The 24,543-nt window shown below is 42.9% G+C and overlaps 1 protein-coding gene across 3 annotated transcripts in view; it reads left to right on the top strand.

Moving 5' to 3' along the window:
- Nucleotides 1-24,543, top strand: part of SDK1 (sidekick cell adhesion molecule 1) — a 363,255-nt gene that overhangs the window by 295,966 nt on the left and 42,746 nt on the right. For 2 of the 3 annotated variants that reach the window (XM_042828024.1, XM_042828026.1), the window contains 7 exons: nt 4,424-4,618; nt 8,678-8,879; nt 11,112-11,215; nt 12,924-12,994; nt 17,286-17,421; nt 19,244-19,303; nt 21,241-21,342. In XM_042828024.1, coding sequence (XP_042683958.1) covers nt 4,424-4,618; nt 8,678-8,879; nt 11,112-11,215; nt 12,924-12,994; nt 17,286-17,421; nt 19,244-19,303; nt 21,241-21,342 — 870 coding nt within the window. The remainder of the gene's footprint in view (nt 1-4,423; nt 4,619-8,677; nt 8,880-11,111; nt 11,216-12,923; nt 12,995-17,285; nt 17,422-19,243; nt 19,304-21,240; nt 21,343-24,543) is intronic. The other variant, XM_042828025.1, reaches the window with a different exon arrangement.

Genomic DNA, 24,543 nt, shown 5'->3' with positions numbered 1-24,543 from the left:
AACTAAAGGTTGCATGTTTACCTTCATTCTTGTGCAATGTTCAAATCTTATTGCTGCAATGAACTTTTGAATCAGCATTGTAACCACCACAGCCAAAGTCAGTGAAGTAGAATCAGTGGAAAAAACAAGTTAACATAACTTTGCAGGCTGCTCTGTTATTCACCACTGGGGCTGCAAAGAAAAAAAATACTTTTTTTCTGCAAGAGCAACTTCTTTTCCCAGCCTCTGAATTAATGTTCCTGCTCTGCTGGCTTTGTCCTCTGAGTATACAAGCAAGCACCTTTGCAGCTAACATTTTTGTAATCTACATCAAAGTATGTTCTAGCATTTCAGAGAGAGATTAACAGGATGAAATACTGGCACACCAAGAGGGAAAACTGCTTGTTTGTTTGTTTAAATATTTTACTGTGGAGGACTGCTAGATATCTCCACTTCTCCTTTTGGGAGCGTTGCAATAACCAACTTGAGGCTTAACTCCATCTTCTTTTTGGCACTCCATTCAGCAGCACCCAGCGTAGCTCCTTCAAACACTGTTGAAGGAAAACGATGCATTAATGTGTGTATATGCAGTTCTGTCAGTGAGCTTTGCCTGTACCAAGAGCTGAGCCACGCTTGCTGGTTAGTATTCCTCACGGTATCCTTGCGTTTAGCGTTTACCTGAAGCTTACAGCGAAAGAGTGTAAGAACTCCACTGAGAATTAGAACCGAAATTGGATGTAATCCATGTTTGCAAATGCATATTTTGATCCTGGGCTGCATTTGCACACTCGCTGGCCCTTAAACAGATAAGCAGTAAAATCAACAAACTGGATTGCTGCTCTGCTAGGCAGACCGTAACCTCCCAGTATCATTTGGCTCTTCCTAAGTTCTGTGACAAATTAATAAGTGTTTGTATCTCTGCTGCACCGCGGCCTGCATGAGCGGGTGCTGTCAGTTCTGAAGGGCTTTGTATGGTGATGAGCTTGAAAGCTCTTCTATATTCATGGGGTGTTGTCATCTTCCTGCCTGTTTGCTTTGGGGAATCTGGTGGCTGCGTTAGTGACCTAACGTTTAACAGGCAGTTCAGACTGTTGCCATTTATTGAGTTCAGAAAGCGTAGCTCATGAAACCGCTCGCAGTTGTGCGAAAAAATATTTAAGGAGACGCTAATGCAAAAATAAGCCTTGTTTCAATGAATAAATAAACCGCCGGGGAAATTATCTTTCAAGGCTTTTTTATGCAGTTTGGCTGGTGATTCACAACTCCGAACGACAAGAGATTTGGGACACCCAATGCTTGTAGGGAAAAAAGAAAAATGAAGAGAAGAATGTGTATTCTTCTGACTGAGCATCCAGCTGGTGAACTTTCTGTAAGATACTCCTACCCTGGAAAAGTTTGCTCTGATCACTTTTTAAAGATTTTGCTTTTGTCCGTAACCTTTGATATTGTTTTCACCTAATGCATATATGACATTGTGTTGCTATCATCAAGTAGGGGAAGAAAGCTTCATCCATGCAGCAGACCTCAAGCATACATTCATTTGAACTCTTTCCATCTATCTCGGTTGATATGCCTCATTTGATTTCACCCAACATTTCCTATCTTCTCCTCTCTCTTGTTGCCAAAGATCATCAACTTCATAATTTCAACTTTTTCATCTTGTGTTAGCCCAAGTTATTATCCAAACTGTCGCTTAAATACTGCATCTTCTGCATCACTCTGAAAAAAAGAGCAACGATGCTTATGGCAGAATGTCTCTTGGCTGCCCAATTGTCTAACAGTGGAAGGTGATGTAGGGGATCACACTCAGACACAGAGTGCGTCTCAGGGTTTGTGGGCAGCAACAAGAGCTCAAGATGCACAGGTTGGATACGCACCTTCAAGTCAGGTCAATGGGAGAAAACATCACAAAGCTGCAGGTTTCGGTCATGGAATCCATAGCTGTAAGTTGTTACAGAAGCAAAGATGAGTGTGTGTTTCCTTGCCTGTTCCAATGCATGTTTGTAATTGGCTTTCCAGAGTGGATGCCACCATTTAGCAGTAAATAGTTATCTTTCTATTCCCTCCTTACATTTTAGCTACGCTTTATATTTTACAATAGTTTAGAAAAGAGAGAAAATCATTTCACAATGATATGTCCCAGATATCATACTTATCTTTTAATAACTAGATAAATCAAGTTTCCTATTCTTTTAATGCTCTCGGTTTCCCTGCAGGTCTTACTCCTTACGTCTTATGTCCCTTTATCAAACTTCTTTAGCCATCTTAGTTGCTTCTCCCTTCATCTTCCCTGCTGCTGTAGAAATTGCCTCAGAGCTTTTCTTTTACTATTTTTTCCTCTTTATTGAGATCTTGCACCAGGGTTCTCACTCCTGCATTCCACACATCTGTTTAAAAAAAAAAAAAAGATCATAATGTATCCATTTATTCTCCCCACTGCTGTCTGTCATTCTGTGGACTTTCTGAGAAGATCAAAATACATAGAGTATTAAAGGTACAGCAATACTGCAGTGAGGCATATGGGGCCAGCAATGAGAAAGTTGGTGCAATGAGTAAGAGGAGGTCATTGGCAGGAGAACAAGTAAGATTAGTTCAAAGGCTAAGACCCCAAGGTTGTGTTGCCAGCTTATAGCATGCTTCAGGAGCTCTGAAAATCAGGGTTTTTTTTAGGAATGCATCATTATGCACCCATGGAAATGCTGTAGGGATATGCCCAGTGCACAGCTGGATACTCTTGGCAAAAATTAACCCTGCTGTGTTGGAAGCTTTCCCTTCCTAACATGCGATCTCAAATATGGGCAGCCACTGTGTACTGGGGTACTGCCATGATGCAGACCTGTGTCCACCTCTGTACCCATAGCTTGCTGGAACCCTGGTGCTCTGAGAGCCAGGTCGCTCCCAGAAGTGGCTGTGCAATCAGGTTTGACCAATGGAGACAGCTACAGCTGCTGCCCCACATCTCCTAGCAGCTATAGAAAACAAAAAAAGGCAAAGAAGTGATGGGGCTTCATCCACAGTACCCTGAGAATCAGCATGCTGAAATTATTGCTATCTGTATCCTGATTAAATTTCACTGCTTATGTACCATACAAGTATGGCATTCATTGGGGAGAGCATTTGAACTCTGTATCTTTTCTGTGAGCAGTTATGTGGCAATTGTCACACGTTCCCAGTGAAGAATAAATGTCATTGATTTTGTGTAATAGCCACAGGTAAGATACATTCTCCAGTTCCCATGCACTGACCTTTATGAGTGAAGCACACCAAGTTTGGCTCTTGTTCTCGTTACAGCCAGAATTTGGTGGGAGTTCAAACGTTAGCTGGGATATTAATTTCAAGAGAAAGAGACATCCTTAGGTGTCTGCATGCCCCTTTGTCTTTTGGAAGATGAGCAGAGAGTTGGCAGCGTCATGTCGTGACTGTTTTGTTTTCATCTGCTCTGATTTGGATGTGTTGGTTGCCCTCTGCCCTGCATCGCTTCATGAAGCATTTAATCATACAGTGCATTCAGCTTGGGCAATAAAGCCCCACACCAGTCCTGTATTAATTGATTTTGGAAGTTAGCAGTTGGACTGAAAGTTACGTGGAGCTCCAAAAGTGAGAGCCTGATTTGATTGCTGGGTGTACAGAATGGCTTTGAACATTTGGCAGACCCTCTTTGGGGTACAGTTGTTGCTAGTGGTGCGTGAGAGGTCTGGAAGCCTTCCTTTGCACTGTTAGATCATTAATAATGTATGTTAAACCGTAAGCTCATAATCATCAGGCAGGCAGGTTGGAGTGGGGCTATCATTTGCAGGCATCAACAGCATTGATTATTGAGTGCAGGAGGATTTAAGTGAGACCGCACAGCTTGCAGGCTTCTTCCTTGGGCTGCAGACAGGGACTGCAACAGTGCAGAACAGGAGGATGCTTTTATTGTCAGTCCTGGCATCCACCATGCAGTTATGGGGGAGTAGGAGAATTGAGAGAAAGACAAGTGGAAAAAGCAGGGTTAAGGGTTAACTGGAGCAGCATGAGGGCTGCACAGCTGGGGCAATCCAACTCCTCTGCAGCTGAGAAACTTGGAGCTCCAACCAATGCTATCACATTGCTGCATGCAATGAGCTCTGTACCTTTGCCTTTCCAGAGAGGTACCAGTATGCTCAGGAAAGATTAAATGTTTTTGTGTCTTGTTGGGATGAAGGATGGAAAGTGAGATCTGTTTTGCTGCAGCTAACATCCAGCAGACCCTTGTGTGCACTGCAGTGTGTAATTTCCCCATAAGGTGCTGCGCCTGACTGCGAAGGGCTGGCATATAGCAGAGTTTTATAGCACTAAAGGAAGCAAATTACTTAGTTCTGGTCTCAGTTAAACAAGTAATTACAATAAGCTAATAGGCCTGGTGCTACAGCTAGAAAAAAAATCCTAAACTCTCTACTCTCTTCTGTCGGTGCCGTGATTTCAGGCTATCAGATTGCATATCGGCTGGCCAGCAGCAGCCCCAACAAGTTCACAACGGTGGAGGTGGGCTCAACAGTCCGGCAGTTCACTGCTACAGACCTCACCCCCGAGTCAGCGTACATCTTCCGGACATCTGCCAAGACCCGGCAGGGCTGGGGAGAGCCTCTGGAAGCCACGGTGATCACGACAGAGAAAAGAGGTAATGCTTGCAGCCACGGGTTGGAGTGCTTTCCATTGCATGCCTCTGAGTCTGTGCTGCGCTCACAGGAATTTTAATTACAGGCTGCAGCCTGTACACCTCCTGCTTCTCACAACATAACCCTGCCCTAAACCATAGCAACGTCATGATTTTGGAAATCTGGTGAGCAAGGCAGGCTTTTATGAGAGGCAGTTCTTCTAACCAGACAGGCTGTTGGGGATTGATTTTTCTATCAGATGCTGTATTGGCCATATGCAGCCTCCTTCTGCAGTCAAAGCTTCTTTGTTTTTTTTGGCTTTTTTTTTTTTTCCTCAGCTCTCTCATTTTCTAGAAGGATTGCAATCTTAAGAATGTAAGTGATGGATGAATTGCATTGATTAGGGAACACAAAAGGAGAGCTGGAGATCTTGCAGAGTTTCTTAACGTGGCTCCTCTATTGCACCTAAGTCCTGACCCAATGTGTTAGCAATTCCTCTGGCCACTCATTGCTGTATACTCAAGCAGAATGTTTGTATTTGGATTGTCTGGGATTTTTCTACTTCTGGCATCAGGGACAAAATTGTTGTTCACTGTCTGCATCCTCAAACAAATTCTGTTCCGTAGGGAGCCTACTTGAAGAAAGCAAGAGCTTGTATGTACTTGAATGAGTGTAGACGCTTAGATACCAAAAGCATCAAAATGTAAAAGACATATACAAATTATTGAAGTATCTGGTCTGCATCATTGCGTGTTTCTAATGCTCTGGCTCAGTTCTCCACTCTTAGAATGGATCTCCAGAGCTATCAGAAAAAAACTCATTTTCTATTTGTGCATGAACACTAATTTCTCATTCGGAGCCAAAAGAGAGTGTGTTAGCAAAAAACAGGAGTTTAGACTTTCCTTAGACTTCCAGCTGCCATGTTCCAATGCAAAGTGCGTATCTGGACTCTTGAGCTGACAGTCAAAGCTACCACAACAGTGGTACCAGCATCACTCCCTTGTGCATCACTGCGTTCTGTGCCACGTGCCTCTCTGACCCACGGTGCTGCCTCCGTATTCATCTTCAGAAGCTGACCCTCAAAAATCACTGCCACACAACTTCTGTGATTTATAAAAAGCACAGTTCGGAGAGAAGCACACCTCAGCAGGCAGCCAGAACAAACCTCCACAGAGTTACTTCAGCTACTTTTGGGGTATGCATGTCTGCCTGGTCCTGGCTCTTGCCCAAGACATGCACTGTAATACTTTAAATAACATTTACTTTTAGATCTTAAAAAGTGACTACCAAGTGGTCTCTCATTTTGAATCTTTTCTACACTTTACCAAATCATTCAGTGCTAGAGCACGGATCTCCCTTGCTATTAGCTCACATCTCCCTTGATACTTACCTACAAGATTGTAGGCATTGCCCTGATGTTCAGCGCCAACAGGGAAGACCAGTGGGGTGCATTTCGACTTTTGTCCTTTGTGATTGGTGCTAAAATTCCCACCAGCACAGCTCTCCAGGTCATGTGCAGCTTTCCCATGCATAACAGTGCTGTCTTCAGAGAAAGAACCTCTGGAGCACAAAAAGTGCCTCTACTGAAGATGCTGTCTATCAAGCAGATTTATCAGCTCAAGGTTTCTTCCACCCTTGTCTGATTGTTGTCAAAGTGAAAGTTTAAAGTCCAATATGTGCAAGTTTCAGAAAAAAAAAAACCTCTGCACCCAATAAAAGTAAGCCCTCGAAGCTCAGAGCCTCTCCTTTTCAATAGGATGTGCTCAGATTTCCCAGGCTGTTGCTGGGTATACAGTGCCTCAAGGCAGAACTCCCAGCTCCACTGCAGGAACAATGATCCCTTGCTGCTATCAGTGCTTTAGGGTTATCTTGAATAGGCAAGTCTTAACATAAAGTGAACTCTTTCTCTTTTTGATGGATGGCTCTACTGTGTCTGTGTGCATGCTATGGATCTGAGTCCCAAGGCATTGAGAGTTAACTGTAGTGATCCCGTATGTAAAGTATAGAGAGAAAAATATATAATCTTATATCAACACAATTAGTATTCTGGGTTGATAAAGAAATTTATCCAGTGCAACTATTCTGGTAACAAGTAAATAAACTAACAAGCCTGGAACTTGTATACATAACAATAAATATTCTGGAGCAAGAAGATATTTACTTTCCGTTAATAAAAATGCGTTTAATGTCCTTGTCGTCCTTGATACTGAGATAAGCAGGCATAAAAATTCCCTTGAAAATCACCAAAATTGGTCCCTCATTCGTGTCCTTTGATTCCCTGTGTACTGCCAATAGAAATCTTTGTATTTTACAGTGATACCTCTGATTTACAGATCCCGAGCTGTATGGCAGCTGCATTCTCCGGAGATGCTTCTGTAGTGCTCTGGGTCTACAGAATATCCTTCAGAACAGTCAGCACCAGGGATCCAGGCAGAACAGAGCCACGAGATGTAAATGTAGCAAGAAATTAAAAGGAATCCATTGAGTCATATGGCCCAGCCTTACATTCCTGCACAAACAGCTCACCTGAGCATTTGCTCGTGGCTAAACTCCCATAAATAAACTCTTCACACTAATGGCTTTGTACGTACAGTCAGGAAGTATATCTTGCAACACAGGAGATTTTAAGATCTCCCTTTGGCAGCAGGAGTAAACCCAATCACTGGAGACCAACGGCAAGATCTGACCTGCCCTAAACTGCACACTGCTTAAAGCTTATCAGCAGTATTAAATCCCCACATGACACTCACTTCCTCTGATAAAATAACCCCAAATACCTGTCTCAGCCTGTCATTGTAAGGCACTGACCTTTTGCATTGTGCTCTGGATCGCAGGCTGCTGGCACCAAGGAATTCCTGCAGCTAATAGCTTACAGATCTTTTGGCACTGATGTCAGCAAGATCATGCTGCAGAGAGATGCCAAAACATACAGGAAATGTTCCGGAGGATGACAGGAAAACAAAGTGCTCGCCATACAGAGCTGGGAGGAATCATGCAGTCAGGGGTGCACTTATATGGAAACGAGTGCTGATGAAGTTGAATTGAATTGCTTCTCAAAAGCAAGTCACTGTGGTGTCTCCAATCAATTTCTGCTTTATTACATGCCACACATTTTAATCAGAATCAATAATCTTCATGATAAACAATTAAACAATTATTCCTCACTCTATAGAGTTTCTCTATTGAAATCAATGGAGTGCAGAGACACAGTGACGGGAAAGGAGATCTATATGGAAGCAGTGGGGCTGGCATGCTCACACCTGCATTACCATTCCCTGCCTCGTCTGAAAGGTGTGCTATTAATGGCTCTGGGGAGATCTCCTTCAGCATTGGCACTGCCTGGTTTGACATTGCAGCTTCAAGGGCAGTAAGTGGGAAGGGAAGCAGAGAAGGTGCCTGTAAGCACACGGAGGAGGTACTTGAACTCCATCTCTGCCTCATCCCCAAAGTGTGGTTGGAAAGAGCAGCAGCAGGAGCTGTTGATGGTCCCTGATCCTTGCCAGAGATTTGGTGCTGGAGTTTGTGATGGGCCATAAGTTGTGTGCTTGAACACTGCCACATACCAGCCTGTTCCAGCCCATTTCATTCTCTTCTTCATGCCCTGACAAGGGAGCAGCTGGTGGAAGCGAATGCCACGTGGCACACAGCACACGGTCCCCTGGTACCCAGCTACAGTAAGCAGGGGTTAAAAAGTGAACCAGTTTACAGGCAAATTCTGCCAAAGAACTGTTGCAGCTCGAAGCACACCTGGGTTTCATTAAAGACTTATCTGGATTGCTTGGCTGATGATCCTAGCAGTTCTTCTCAACCTGCCAGGTTAAGATCCTTGCGAGTTTGAAATCTGCTGGTAGAAGGGTGTAGGTTCAGTGATGACCTTTTATGCTGGGAAATAAGAATGAGTTTTACTGCTCATCTTTGCAGCAGAAGGTAAAAGAGTGGAGATGACTTTTATACTTCACGGGACGAATCCAAAAGTTCAATCTCCTGTGGCATTACCACTATGGAAATCCAATTATGCTGTCACATTTTATATTAGCTTGAATAGCCTCTGAAGGCAGTACCACACTGTGGTTCAATTGCAGAGCGCCCGGCCCCCCCCCAGCAGCTGACCACCCCCCAGTCCGACGTGTCATCGCGGAGCCTGCGGTTGCATTGGGTCCCTGGAAGTGATGGATCGTCACCCATACGATATTTTACAGTCCAAGTGCGAGAGCTGCCCGATGGAGACTGGCAAACCTACTCCTCTTCCATCAGCCACGAGGCAACGTCCTGCATTATTGAGAGGTACCGTATGATCCCAGCCTAGCATATATTCCTGCACTTTCCACTTAGGGCAGATGCTTGCCAAAGCAGGCATCACTCAGGCTCAGTCTTCTGGGGGGAGGCAGGTTAAGGGAGCATCACTGATTCTGTTTTGGAGTTGGTGTTACGAACAGCAGCTGAGAGATCCACAGAAGGTCATGCAATAAATCTAATTACAGCTGAATTGCAATGCATCTTTCTGAGGCCCTTCTTGAAAGCTCTGCATGGAAAATAGCACTTCTCTGGCTAAACCAAACGTAACTATGCAGTACTCTGCAAAACACAGCTAGTGAAAAATCCTTTCAGTAGTGGCTGATGCTAAAATCCACTCTCCATGCTGCATTGCAATTATCTCTGTATAAGCTTTTTCAGATGAAATAAGAAACATTTTTATCTGTACTTTCCATACTGAAGTTTATAGATAGCATCAGAATGTCTAAACTTTGTTATTCAGACTTCATTATCTCCTCAGCAGTTCTGTTGTAATTAAAGTCCTTGTAACATCCACAAAAGCAATTGAGTGTCTATGAGGAGGTTCTTGTTTTGCTGTCCATTTACTCTATTGACCAGCTAGTACAAATCAGATTATCTCTAAAAGGCCATGAGCTTTTGCAGAATACACTATTCAGAGCATTCAGATTCAGATTTCTCAGCTCTGTTATAAAAACATCAGTGGCTGTGACATATGGCTGCTCTCCCTGCTCATGTGCCAAAAGATACGAATACGTTGGGATCATTTGGTCTGACTGCGCAGCAAAAAAAAGAAAACTTGACAATTATATTATAAATATAAACCTGATTCATTAACCCTGCAAGTATTATATCCTCCATGAATTATACCCAGTATTTTTCCAGTCAAAACCTCTAAAACCAAGGAGACCAGCCGAGTCCTTTTGGCTTGTTAGCGTTACTAAGATCTCTATTTCAAGAAAGATGATCCGAATTATTGAAGTTGCTGTCCATAAGTAACAGTGTTCTAATAGGGTGGCACTGCTGAAAGCATTCCTCTCCCCCTATGGCTAAAAGCGTTTTCCCCTGAATGTCCAGGAAAGTACTCTGTGTGTGATGCTAGAGCGCTGCCCATCAGAATGCATTATCCCTCGATATTTAATCATTCCTTACAAGTAGCTTTACTTGGGTTGTAGTCAGTGTTACATCTGCCAGCTGGTGGCTAGACACTTCCAATTAATCAGATAAATCCCCCATAACTTACAGCTCTGCATTTCTTGTCTCTGCCTGTGAACTAAAGGCAGCCTCCCCTGCACCTCCCTGCCAAGCCACGCCAGAAGGATCTCTGCTGAGGTTATGTCAGCTGGAAATCGCTCTGTGCATATCTTAGAGCACTGCATTGATAAAAAGAGCTGCAGGGAACCTGTTGTTACTGACTTTATTAAATAATCCAGATAATAACATTAATTTAAGATTCAGGAGGAATAAAATGCACTGATTGTACAGCGTGCTCCAAAAGATTAGTCAGAAGGAGGTGGTGTGAATTCTGGAGCCTGCTGCATCCTGACTCACTGCTGGCCCAGCCACGTCACCGACGTCCTCCGTGCCTGTCCTGGTCTGTGCAGCAGGGATGTTTGGAGGATGTCTTTGACAAAGCTTCTGCTTTGCCATGAAAGCCAGTTTTTGCATCCCCATGCAGCACAGCAGTCAGAGGTTGCTCTATGGGCTGCATCTTACTGGCTGTTTTTTTTGGATTCAGCTATGAGTCGTAGAACCTTAGACGGTTGGATGGGAACGGGTCTTAAAGATCAGAGAATCCCTGAATGGTTGAGGTGGAAAGGACCTCATAGCCCCACAACCCCACCCCTGTGTAGGCTGACTGCCCCCACTAGAGTGCCCAAGGCCCATCCATGGCCTCGGGCACCTCCAAGGATGGGGTAACCACAGCTCTGGTCAGCAGTGCTGGCACCTCACCACCCTCTGAGCAAACCATTTCCCTCTCACATCTAATCTAAATCTCCCCTTTTCTAGTTTAAAACAATTCCCCCTTGTTCTATCAATCTGAGAGGATGCCAATGGCAGTGAAGGTGCAAACAGCACCACTTCATGGTGACCTCTGAGGTGACATTGGTAAGAGAAGCCGTTCCAATAGCTTTTTTTGCCAGTGAGCAGGCTCCCCATCTGCAGAGGTCAAGGCTCATTAGGAAGCAGTTTATGATGGTGCATGGAGATTTCACCCCTTGGCCTCACTTTTCCATCCCACAGCTTGAACCCATTCACCTCTTACAAGCTGCGTGTGAAAGCGACCAACGACATCGGGGACAGCGACTTCAGTGCCGAGACGGAGGCGGTGACAACGCTGCAGGATGGTGAGCATGGGGTGGGGGCACTGCCATGGGATGGGTGCTTGGATGAGACCCTGGATCCACTGCAGTGTGTTTTCTGCTGTGACCAGGGTAAAAATTCCAACATCAAGTGTGGGTTTGTTCCTAGGAGATTGATAACAGGTAGTAATGAGATTGGGTTGAATTAATAGCAGGCAGCCTTAAGTGTCCTGCTGTGCACTCTGAATGAATCATACTTTCAGGAGTCTCCAAATGGAATTAAACTCCTTTTGATTGGCTTCCAAACTCTGCACTAACCATTATCTTTGCAGAAATTGAATAATTTACAAGAGATCATTAAAAATAAATGCAGTACCATGCATACATTTGAAGAAGTTTCTTCAATTGTTTTCACTCACAATCCACATCAGTCTGCAATACAGCAAAATTGTTGAGGTATAAGTAAGAAAGAGCACCAGGCTCCTGAAAACACGAGCATTTAATCCTGCAGATCAGGACTAATAAACTGTGAATGACATTGACAAGGCTTTTATTTTTAGCCTCAGAGATCAGCTTCTAATTCCTTGATTGTAGAAGGGCATTGCTTGAATGCAGAAGTAGCTCCAATGCCTTGAATGGGACTACCAGAGGGAAAAAGAACTCTGCAAAGTGTGACAAAGGATCTGTATTTACCCTTGGACTGGGAAATAGGGTAATGTTGGGATACACTTCTATATACAGTGCCCAGAATTAGTGTTTAATACAGCACAGGGAGTGACCGGTGACTCTGAGATATGAAAATAGGAAAGAAATTTGCCGAAGAATGTTTAAGGAATGTGATCTTGAAATTACAAGACCAGAGGGGCAGATCTCAGGAGTATCCTGGTTTAAATAAGACCCTGTGTAGTGCTTGAAGAAAAGATGTGCCTAGCAGCCTCTTAAAGGCATTTCAGCTCTCCAGCTTCCCAAACAATAGCTGCTGTATGGTGCAGGCTGTAAGCTGTACGGTTGAGGCAATACTGACTCAGTGTTTTGGAATTTGAAATTTCATTTTTGGTTCTCTTGGAATTTAGCTACCGTGAATCCAGAGTTGTGCTTGGCTTCCTCACAATGCAAGAGGGAAACCCTGTGAAAGCTTCTCACCTCCTTAACAAACTGTGAACATTTATTCTGCTGAGCAAACCTGGAGCTGCCACCAGAGCATTGCGCTGCAGAGGGCTGTCAGCTCCTGATAAGCATTCCCTCCTTTGTACTTGAGCTGCTGGAGAGTGTGCAGATGTGTTACAGGCCATAAGCACAGGAATGGGTTAATCCATGGTAAATCAAGTTGTCCTGATTGCAATAATCTGTGAATACATGACACAGACTCCCAAAAGCAGTGGGCTTGCCCCAGCTGTGCCACAAATGCCATGGAAAATTTGGGAGCAATTTGCTCACACCTTACAGCGTGCATTCAGCTAGTTTAACTTCCTGGTGAATTTGTATCCTACTGCTTATGAGCGGCTGCAGCTATCAGCTTTCTCCAGGTTTATGCCCTGAGCTTTTCTCACGTTCCTCCTCAAGTTGCCAAGGCCACAGGTAGTGCAGGGATGAGTGAGAAGCATCCGGCTTCTGCTTGGGTTGCAATATTCAGATCCCTGGCACTGCTTTTGAGACCCACCATATAGGAACTGGGATGGAGGATTTTGGTGAATTAACTTCCCATTTCTCTCCTGTTGTCTAACTGCTTTGGTTACCTCTTTTCCTCCTTCAGTTCCTGATGAGCCTCCCGGTTCTGTGCTGGTCACTCCCCACACCACTTCATCTGTCCTTGTGCAGTGGCAGGTAGGTAAAATAGAAAATCGTGGTGTGTCTCATTGGCATTGACTTGTTGGCCTTAATGGCTCATTGCAATGGCTGTTTTTCTGAGCTGGAAGGAGTGTAGTAAATTTGAAGGACTGCCGTTGCTTCCTTGTTTTCCTGATCTGCGCATTTATTTCAGTGATGGAAATTTCTGGCTGTTGCCTTTGCTTTGTGCCCCATGAAGGAAAGCTTGACAGGAAAGAGTTTCTGCCAAGATGCCTGTGATTACAGTTTGTACAGATTCACCTGTCCTCTTATTGATATCAGTAGAGGTGCATCTTTACACTGAGAGCATTTACCGGTGTGTAGCATTGGCAGAGATCAGGTAATCAAAAGCTCTGTTGTTCACATTGTGCATTGCCTCCTTCAGCTGCCGAAGTAATCAGAGGTGTATGCTGTGCCCGAGATCCTGTTCATACCTTTGAGGAGCATCACGTGCTCTGTTGGCTCTTTGAGGGCTAAGAAACTAAGATTTCTTCAAAGAAAAGAAAAGCAAGTTCCAGCTCTCTGTAATATCTCTGAGTTGGATATGAAAGTATTCGTGCCGAGTCTGCATTATATACACACATTTCCTGTGCCTTCCTTTATCTTCCCATCCAAAACTGGCCTCCTGGGAGATGTTGGAACATTTTGTGACCCACTGCCTGAGGCTTCTTTTTGTGGAGTAAGCATTAAGAGAGGGAACCCAGTGGGGTACTGCACGTTAACCATAACCTGCTCTGGAAAGCCTCTGCCCACCCCGCTCCCAAGATGATGTCCCATGCACACAGTAAAGATAGCTTTGGACAGATTGTATTATAGTGAAAAATGTGCCTAACGTGTTTACAGTACAGATGGGGCTCCTTGCATGTTGGAAAAAAATATATGTATGAGGGTCTGTTCATTGCTATGCAGCAGCACTTTAAAAATATGCCTGGCTGTACTGAGGGGATGCTGGCCCAAGTTCACGCAGCTTAACGCTACGTAACATCATTGCTTACAGCTTGTTGAGCAAACAGAAGACATGCTGAACAGTTTTACCAAAGGAGTTATGGAGAGATATAAATCTGTTGCCCCACCTCCAAATAAAGCCCACGGTGAAGGAGAAGGTATAGGGAAGGCAACAAGGAGGATGTGAGGCATGGCGTACCATGGAAATAAACGTTCCCCCAATTGACTGATTATTTGGTGTGTAGTTAATGTGAAATAGGTGGTTGTTTAGGTAATTGGATGCTTTTTATTTCATGAAAATGAAATGGGGTTGTTGTGCCAGAGCCATCTCAGGGGAGTTGTGGGCGATTATATGTCATTACTACATGTATATTAATAGATCCCGGTAATTCAGCCGCACTGTATTTTTCAAATAAACAAAAATCTTCAAGTCCCACAATAGCCTCCAATTAAGAAGTTGTTTCACAGCAGTGTTTAAGAAATAATGTAAACTGAGAACAGCAGTCAAGCTAAATGGGAGAGTAGATTTCCAAGCAAAGCTAAATTTTTAACTTTGAGCTGTGTTAATAATTCACGGAACAAACTCTAGATGCACTATCTGTGCTTTCAGCTGCTTGGTCCAATCAGTCCATTATTTTTAAATTTAAAGTAGGGGGAAAATAAGTAATTTCCATTGAGGTCTGCTCTATCAATAATGCAAGGTTATTTCAAATGTTCTGGAGGATGTTATAGTTAATATCAGGATTATGTATGTTCTGCTTCTGCCATAGAGACAGCAATTATTCAAACTTACGTTGTTTTCTTTCTTCTTGCAAGAGCACAAAACTGTTTCTCTTACTCGTGTACAATGTTATGGGCTGCCACTCATAATCATTTTACCTGTTTCAGCAGATCCCTCAGGCCTCCATACAAAACCCTAAATAATCCATTACATCAAAAGCAGTGTTCTGTCCGCGAGAGACAGATAGGAAGGGGAAGACCTGACCTTTTAGCAGAGTACCCTTTTCAGGAAAGAAACATCGTTTCTATGGCAAGGAGAAAGACAGATTTCAAGCCATTTATTTTCTGAGCTTTCCTCCTAAATTTGAAGAAGAGGAAAAATGGAGAATCACAAGGAAGTGTAAGAAAACAATGCCCACTATCAACCAATCAGTGTTATACCACAGTGAGGAATGGAGCTCTGTCTGTTATCAGCTGTGTGGCAGAGTAAGGAGGAACAGCTTCAGTAGAGTTTTCCTTTTAAGAATGTAAGATTTCCACTTCCAACTTTTGTGGATTTAAAAAAAAAAAAAAAAAAAAAAAAAGTGCTACATAAGATTATAATAAATAGTATTTCATCTGCATCTTGCAGAGGAGAACATTTTGAGCCATGGAAAAAGCTGTCACTTCTCTGGGTCTATTTGTTTAGTCCCTTGCTTAAGGGATCTGGCCTGTGGCTAGAAAAGGCTGAGAGTGGTGAGGTGCTGGAACAGCTGTCCAGAGAGTCTGTGGATGCCCCATTCCTGGAGGTGTTCAAGGCCAGTTTGGATGGGGCTCTTGGCAGCCTCGTCTGGTATTAAATGTGGAGGTTGGTGGCCCTGCATGCAGCAAGGGGGTTGGAGCTTGATGATCCTTGAGGTCACTTCCAACACAACCCCTTTTCTGATTCTGTGATTCTGTGACAAGAGGTTGATTTATTACCTTCTAGAATGAGGTCTGAGAGGGGATATAGTTGCTCTTTTTGAAATACAACCTAGAAGTAAAGACCCCACAAGGAGAAGAACAATGTAATCCAAAAGGCAATGTTAGCAGAGGATCAAATGGTTACAGACTCACTATGAATTATTTAGATGAGAAATTAAATGAAGGTTTCTAACCAGCCAAGCAGTGGAGTAGCTTTCCAAAAAAATCCTGGGAAGCAGAAAAAATCGCTCATTTTCTGGTGGAGCTTTCACTGTGAAAAGGACTTTGAATTGTTTTCTGAGGGCCCAACTTGAAGGTTCTCACTTTCACAATCTTGTGTTCCTGGGTCACTCTGTAATGCTAAACAATAATGAAAGACAGCCAAAGCTTCTGCAAAGGATGAAGTAGTATAATCAGTATGAAACATCATGATGGAGGAGGACAAACAAAGCAAGGCACTTGGAATTTTCAGATTGCTTTCAGCAGGTTTCAGGCAGGACAACTGCGAAAGAAGCAGGCTTCTTCCAGGAGCATTTTCGTGGTAGCTTGGTAATTTTCATAAACTCTGGATCGCATACTTTTCTTTTTTGACTCCCCTGAACTACAGTCTTTCTACTTAATTCTTTAGTCCTTACCCAAAGAAAAATCTTTTACATACAGTGAGCCAGGACCACCCTCTTTCTTTCATCTTTTGTAAGGAAGCAATGGAAGATTCTTGTCATTTCAAGAAGCAGAGTCAGGTTATTACCAAATATCTGCCTCCTTTCTTGTAAAAAATATGCTTTTTACTTTCTTCATTAGAATTACATATGGTATTACCTTGTGCTATAACAGAGTATCACGCCAGTGGTTAATTTTTTAATGATGGACTGAAGATTTCTGCAGTAAAGTTCTCAAAACTGCTAGGAATCTTTCTGGATTAAAGGCAAGGTCATCATTAAAATCCTTTTCATTTATCCTTTCAGCCCCTTAAGTTTCGGTACAAGAATCTTTAGAAGATAAATGGCTCAGGGCACCTTTTCTTCTCCACAGTTCGTAGCCTGCATTAGATTCTTGAAAGTCATTTTTTCCCAAACATGAAGAATCCCTTTGCTTGTCTTTACTGAAGGAAACCATTTGCACAGAAAATTCCTTTCAGTGTATAGATTGTACGTCTGTATCTGAAGATGTGAGGGGCTGCTGAAGAATCCTTTGGATGTCTTTGAGCATCTAGTAGCATGTTGCAGAGGAACAAAGCATGTATTTGGGCCAGCTCAATGCCATACATCCTCTATTGCTCCAAGCTGCTATGGAGGAGATCTGGGTTTTCCCATGGGCCTCAACCAATGCTACACACAGGAGTTCATCGTGCTGTGCTTCCTCTCTGAAGCTGCTCTGGCAGCTATTTTCATCATCCTAACGAACCACAGAATGGTTCGTTACTTTTCAAATGGCTCTTGGTTACTCTAAAGGTAAATACTGTTCAATAAAGAATGCTCTATGAACATCCATCCACTAAGGACACTGTCTGTGACAAAATAATTTACTTTTGTCATTTCTGAAGTGAAACTCTGGTTTGCTGTGTTGGTGACCATCAGCGTGCGTTTTCAGTGATCTGTTATTTATATTCTGCATCCCACAAATTTGTGCTAGTTACCATGCTCATCCTAACGAGAATATTCTTCACATGAACATTTTTCAGCCACCCAAAGCAGAGAGTCTGAACGGGCTGCTGTTGGGATACCGGATCTACTACAGGGAGCTGGATTACGATGCCGGGTCTGCCACCGAATCCAAAGCTGTCAGGAACCCCTCAGCTTTAAGAGCTGAGCTCACACGTAAGCCTGTGTTTCGGATGCTTATCCCTGAATGTCTTCATACCAGACACTATGTGCACTCCTACCTATGGAAAGAAAGCACCATTATGCCCAAAGTGCTGGAGATAATTTAGATTTCACCCAGTCAAGGTGAAGATGCTGGAAAATGCTAATAGCCTCTGTCTGATCAGCATCGCTTGTGATGGTGCACTCTAATCTGTGCCAGCGTGCTTGAATCGATGTTCTGTCCTCCATGTCCCCTCTGATTTCCTGCTTTCTGCCATCTCCACAATTACCCCAGTAGACATTTTCTGCCATCAGACAAAAAGGAGAGAGATTTCATTTTCCTCAGCTTGCTATTTTCTAATAGTTTTTATAATTGACATTTTGTTTTTCTTTTTGCAGTAGAGGAAAACAGCTGAGGAGAAATCTTAAATAGCACTTGTAAAACTTTGAAGTGCTTGTCCTTATTTTGGAAGAAAATAGCAAAAATGAGCAAGAAGGTGCATGCTTGCTCTGGTGGTTGCTGGGATTTTTTTGGGAAGGAAGGTAGAGAGGGAAGGGAATAATAGAAAAAAGTGAAAAAGGCTTAGAAAAAGGGTAGAAAGAAAGAATAGGCAGAATAAGGTGATGGAAGGTAAAGATGTGAGTGCTCAGTAACCCTACAGGCCCAGCAATGAGGAGTGCTCACAGCAGGACCGACTTTAGTCCTGTTTGATGTCAGTGGAATATTCAGAGTAAGACGAGAGTCTATGAGCAGCAGAATATGCCAAGACTACTTTAATGTCTTACAGCATCTCCCATGTTTCTCTGAATCCATAAACATGGCTTTTATAAAAGCAAGAAAGATTTTTGTGTGAATGTGGGAAAGGTGAATGTATTAATGTAGCATCGGCATCCATCTGTGATTCCATTTACATTGTCAGACCTGAGTGAGGGCTCTGGGAGCACAGAGGTTAATCCAGAGAAGACATGTACAGCTCCTCCAGGTGCAGGCATGCACAAGGGTTGTTTTTTCCAGGCAAAAGCTGAATGATGAGCTGTGTATCTCATCATAAAGTAATGACTTCGGATGCTCTCTGGTCTTGTAAGCTAGGAAGCTTGTAATACCTACTGGTTTCCTCTCTTCCCTCTTCTTGCTGGCCCTGCAGCAATGCTGCTAATGGCTGTATAGTAGAAAACACCTTGCTCTGCTTCTCCAGGGACACAAGAGGGGGAAAAAAAGAGTTGGAGACAAGTATTGTAAGAGAAATATCCCTCTCTCTCCTCATAATATGACAGTTCTCACCTCAGTGCACCCTTGTTCCTCACTGACCTGCAGTTTTACACTGCTTAACATATTACTGCAGTTCATTCACAGCAGGAATTTTGAATTCTGTAAGTGAAACTGTGGGGAATCTAACATGCATTTAAAGAAACGGGTCCTATCGTACTTTAAGTGTTTGCTCTTTGTGGCCCATGTTCCAAGTCTTTACCCTGCAGCTCTCCATGTTTCAAATTTTGCATGTTGAGACATAAGAATGCTATACAGTGTTTAGTTTCTCCCCTAGAAACTGTTTCCTCTGCACTCATTTATTCTGTTTAATCTAAGAGTCAGAACATTTCTCTATTGCATATTTGTATGATTCTCTGTTTGAGGAGAAAATGAAAAAACCCGTGTGAGTGAGATGCTTTTGATGTGTTACAAGAGTGATGTGGTTTTATTGCCCTTCGAGGTATAGTCCTAAAGCTCAAACTGTGTGTGTGTGTGCTGCATCATTTGCCTCTGTCTCTGCTGTACATCATTTGCAATAACTGTTTCCTTGCACTGTAACAAGCTTTCTGCTTTGCTTACCCTGAATAGCCCAAAGCAGCTTCAAGACAGTGAACAGCAGCTCTGCATTAACGACGTATGAATTAACACGTAAGTGCACATTGCCTTTAGATGAGACTCTTTCTAATGGTTCAAAATACAATACAGGCAAACTCCTCTTGTTGTCCTCGGCGGATCTGGCAGAAATCAACACAAATTAATGATTCTGGTTTCTGGAGTTCCTTTTTCTTTAAGCCTTTGCTTTCTCTACATCAATAGATATTGATGATGCAAGTAGGTAGTGGTTGTAAAATTGTGGCTGCTGGGAAGGTAAAGCATAGTTGACTGTAACAACCCAGCATTGCTGATGCTAAATGAATTTTGATTTGCTTGCTATGTATTTTGCAGTCCATCTGAGTTTAGCAGTATCACATCATTAGCCCTACGATTCAAGCATTGCAGTGCTCAAGCATTCCTTAGAGTATGAGGCCAATTTAGAGAGGGCCCAATGAATTTATATGCATCTCCAGAGGTGTTTTCAATTGGAAATGAATAAAATAGCATTCGACAGAGTTAAAAGGCAAGTTGCTTTGTGGTGATGATGGTTCACTAGATAGGTTTTGCCCAAGGCTTTTGAGTCACAGATTGTGCTGGGCTAAAAAAAAAAAGAAGCCCTATCCCCACTGAAACTTGCATGCATGAACTCTCATATGTTCCATTTTCTTCCACATCCAGTTAACACTAAAATGTCCCTTGTGGCTTTTCATGACAGCAATTAAACTTTCTCTGTACCAGCTGCCTAGTACTGAAATTCTAATCAAGAGCCATATATCTTACATTTTTTTTTAATATTTATTAATGGACTGGCAAAAAGTTAGTGATATATTGGATATCATTTACTCTATACCCGAGAATAGGAAACGAGTCTGAGCTCTGAGTCAGGCATAGGAGCAAGGCACTTGTAAATATTTCCATGGAAATAAAACTTGAAGAACCAGCATGATTAGAGTTATTGAACCTCACCAAACCGATAGCATTCTGTCAGCCTCAGAGAGAAAGGTACAATGTGATTCATAGATAACAGAGAATATTATTGGCAAAGGGAGAAATTTGTACCCTGGCCATGCATGTCTTAATCAATTCTGAGCACATTTAAATACAGCTATTTATATTATTGATCTCTTTCTTACTTTAATTTCACTGTTAAATATTTTAGATGATAAATATTTCTGTTAGAATTGATTCTTCCATCATAAAAAGGCAAAGTCCAAAACTGCTCAGTTGTTGCCTTCCCAGTGACATTGGCATGGTTCTAATCCATCCCCGTTTACATCTATTAATTGCCCCCATACCATTGGGTTTTCTTGCTTTTTTGTCACACTGCTTTTATTCTCCTACCTCATCTGTAAATAGTTTGTCAGCTAATAAATTGGTTCTGTGATGGCCAAATGGAACCCACACTTCAAATTCTCCTTTCTCTTTGGGATTGATCTTTAAACCGTGTTCACATTGAGGGAGAAAGATATGCATGCAGTACTTTGAACAGGACTGCAACTTCCCTGCTGCAGGTTGTCCTCTGGATCCTGTCACAGCAGTGACATTCTCAAGCCATGCAGCTGCCAAATGACCCCTGGATCAAAGTCTCTGGGGCTAGGCGAAGGCTTGAAGCCGTGTTCATTCCTACCAGTAGAGATCAAAATGATCCCACATGTTCAGCATTCAAAGTCCCATATTTTCCCTGTCATCAGGAATGACCCAGAGGTACTCCCCTAGCTAGCTAATCATCAGGTGTGATCCTTCTTACTGGAGTGACACAGTGAAAATACTGGAAAATTCTGTCATCTCGTAGCAAAGATCTTTCATAATTGTGCAGACCCTACTGTGATAAATGTGTTGAGGAAGGGTGGAAGTAGATAGCACACCACTGCACTGTTGTAAGGCAGCATTTCATGAGAGAAGTGTGGTGATGAAGAAGTGATGGAGATTAAGACAGGTCAATACTGTAATATACTATGAATAATAATGTGCAATATAATTTACATTTTCAGAGTTGAAGAAATACAAGAGATATGAAGTGTTAATGACAGCATATAATGTCATTGGTGAGAGCCCTACCAGCACGCCAGTGGAAGTGTTTGTGGGTGAAGCAGGTAGGTAAAACAGGCTTATATATATTTTTTAGTTTCAACAAGTTCTGGTTTTCTTCAAATATTGGGAAAGGACTGGATCATTATCACTATCAGTTTTCTGTAGCATTCTCTCCTGGAATAGGCTGGCACCAATAGCTTCTTGCCTTTTCAAAGCCAGTTGGTCCACAGGAATAAGGGAAGAAGGTGCATTTGAAAGAAAAAAGAGAAAATTCTTTTTGGAGTTGCAGGAGAATGACTGGTCATACCAAATTAGCTTGAGGGAAAAATTGACTCAAGTTAAAGTAGAAAGTAGAGCATAGGAAAGCCACAAGGGAAAAGAAACAGAACTACAAAACAAGGGAGACTTGGGAAGCTGGTTCTTTTATTTTATTGCTGTCTGTGTAGTGGCATTGCCTGTGCACCACATCTTGCTGTATTTTTATGCTCTTGAATTTTATGCTCTTGAAGTCAAGAAGATATTGTGTCCAGTTTAATGCTAGCTCTGGAGCTGCAGATGAAGATTACTCTCAAGAACATGCAGACTTCTACCTCTGCATCACATGCAGAAGCTGTGGTGCAGTGTCACTACTCATGCTGCCACTTATTATGGATGCAGTGCATAAATTCAGGCTGCATTTATGAAGTGTAACTTGCTGATCAATTTTAAATCCCTCCATTGGAAGGCCGGAGGCAGACATCAGGACAAGAGAGTTAAGCAGGCACTCCTCTGAATGCTTTGTGAAACAAGCGATTTGGCGGAGCAGAGATAACCTGCAGCTGAGCCTGTTCCTCTCAAAGGCTCCAGTGGAGGACTGGAATAGCTGATGCTGATGTCTTCCTCCTCAGCCCGGTGGCGATGCAGGATTTACGGTGACCCCAGCTGGAGAGAGGCTGGCGCTGAAATGGCTGTTAGTTATGGTATCAATTTCCGCAGCAACATCTTATGAATCTTAGAACAAGAATAGGCAACACGCTCCCTCCTGTTGTTCAGTCTGCTGCTGGGAACAGATCTGATTGCACTTTTGTTCTTCTGTCTCAAGGCTAAGATGTAAAAGTTAGCAAACTCAGTGCTAATACAATTTATTGTCATTCACTGAAGATTCTATTGCTCAAAAGTAAGTAAATCCCACTTTTTTTTTTTTTAGTACTGCTTAACCTTTGAATTTCAAATAACGTATGACATTCACTATCTTTCTTTGAAAACATCATAAATTAATCAGGGTCACATGGTTTGGAGACAGCTGGCAATACCTACATGTTTTCTAGTTTGCTGGTGCTCCAATGTCTTTCTGTAACTGCAGCAAAGGAAGCCCCAAGCGGAGCCAACTGTATCTGACTTCAAAATAGATTTTTGTTTCAGAACAAAATACCTCCCTGCTGCAAACTGAGCCAACAAATGCATTTCTACACATACATAGAGCGTGGAAAATCAGGTGGGGAGTAGAAAGGGGTGGTGGTGCTCATGTATGTTAATCAGACAGCGCTTCATCTTCGTTGCAGCTCCGACAGGGAACCAGGCAATGGAGGAGGCCAAACTTGGGATGAAACCATGCTGCCCAGGGAGTGGTGGGGTCACCATCCCTGGAGGTATTCAAGAACTGCTGAGACGTGGCACTGAGGGACGTTGTTTTGTGTCAGAGTGGGGATGGGTCAACAGTTGGACTTTGGTGGTATCAGAGGTCATTTCCAACCTTAATTATTCTAAGGCTTTCTTGCACAGGCAGGGCTGGTGCTTTTGGGATTGTAACGTGACTCAGTGTGGTTTTTAGGGATCCTGGCTCTACCTCTGGTTAGGGACAATCTGGGTTCACGCAGTAGAAGTGATGAACACAGGATCTTCCCGCAGATTTTCACACTTGTGGTGTGAAGTTATTATGCTTTGTTATATAACTGCCTCTTCCACCTCCAGAGCTGGCTGTGATTTATACTGTGAGCAAAGTGATTGGAGCTGGTGCTGCAATTTAGGTTTTAAATTGATTTGTGACACTTTCGAGTTGAAGTGTGCTGTGGAAATGCAAGTTTTTGTTGTTATTGTTTGCTTGATATTCTTACCCATGGTAGAGTTGGATAAGTAGCAAGCTGGAAAAAATGGGTCCACTTAGCTTTGATGATGGGACACCCATGTAAATAGTAGAGAAAACCTTGGCAGTAAACAAAAACCACTGACACCATGAGCACAGCACTGAACACAAAGTGACTGAAGCAGAGCAGTCCCCAGCCTGAAGGATAATTTAAGTCCAAGTACTGCTAAATGGTGCTTCGTTGTGCTGTAAGGGTCTCAGTATTTCTAGTAGGTGAAAGAAGATTCCTTGCAGTTGTAAAAAGGAATATATAGCACATATCTTTGTGGGAATATGGTGGTTTTAGGTATAAGAATGCTTTAGGTAACATTTCAGAGGAAATATCCATTTCTGTGCAGTCTGCCATGTTTTATACAGCATGAAACATCCAGAAATCATATTGATGGTTGGTGTGCCATGTGGGATAGGAGCAGCAAACAGCCCAGCCAGATAAACAGTGTGGGAAGACAAGCATCCCAAACCCTTCCTTTGTTCTTGTGCTCTCCTCTGTGAGACCTGAAAATGTTCCTATCATTGTATCTGGATTTTTACAATACAAACTCAAGTAGCCAATGAGTCGTACCCGAGGCAGCGTCCCAAGTGTCCAGCTCTCATGGGCTTGGGCCAAGGGCAAGTAGAGATTCCTGGCTCAAGTAACAGGGTTGATATGCCAGGTGATTTAAAGGGATGGATGTAGGCAGATTTGGGTTTGGCTTGGTTGGTATTTTTTGTAGTAGGTGGAGCAGAACTTTTTTCTCATAGCATAGTTTTGTCCCATCCACTGAAACAGTAAAGGTTTTATGTCTGCATGTTTGCAAAGTTCTCTGATGTGGAGAATAAACCATCCCTATGCTGCACTTATGGGTCTGAGTGGAGCCAGCTCTTCCCTCACCTGCCTTGAGCCCCTGCATCCCTCTCCTATGTGGAGGAGATCCATGCAGTTGCCTATTTAAATCTGGCTGCCCTGCTCATTAGAGAACCATGTGCATCTCCTGACAAACAACAAAAAAAAATAAAATAAAATAAAAAAATTGAAAGCTGCCACTTGCAGCAGTGAGAAGGGAGCTGCAGCCCCTCAGCAAGTCCCCTTCTCGCCTGGTTAATTCATTGAGCAGTTCAGCTGTCAGGGACTCCGGCTTTGATTGGGAAGGCAGAAAGAAGC

The sequence above is a fragment of the Centrocercus urophasianus genome, unplaced genomic scaffold, assembly GCF_019232065.1.
Source record: "Centrocercus urophasianus isolate 14NV4802_14NV808 unplaced genomic scaffold, USGS_Curo_1.0 seq_29, whole genome shotgun sequence".
NCBI lineage: Eukaryota > Metazoa > Chordata > Aves > Galliformes > Phasianidae > Centrocercus > Centrocercus urophasianus.
The sequence above is the reverse complement of the archived record's forward strand: the minus strand, read 5'-3'. Positions and strand labels throughout refer to the sequence as shown.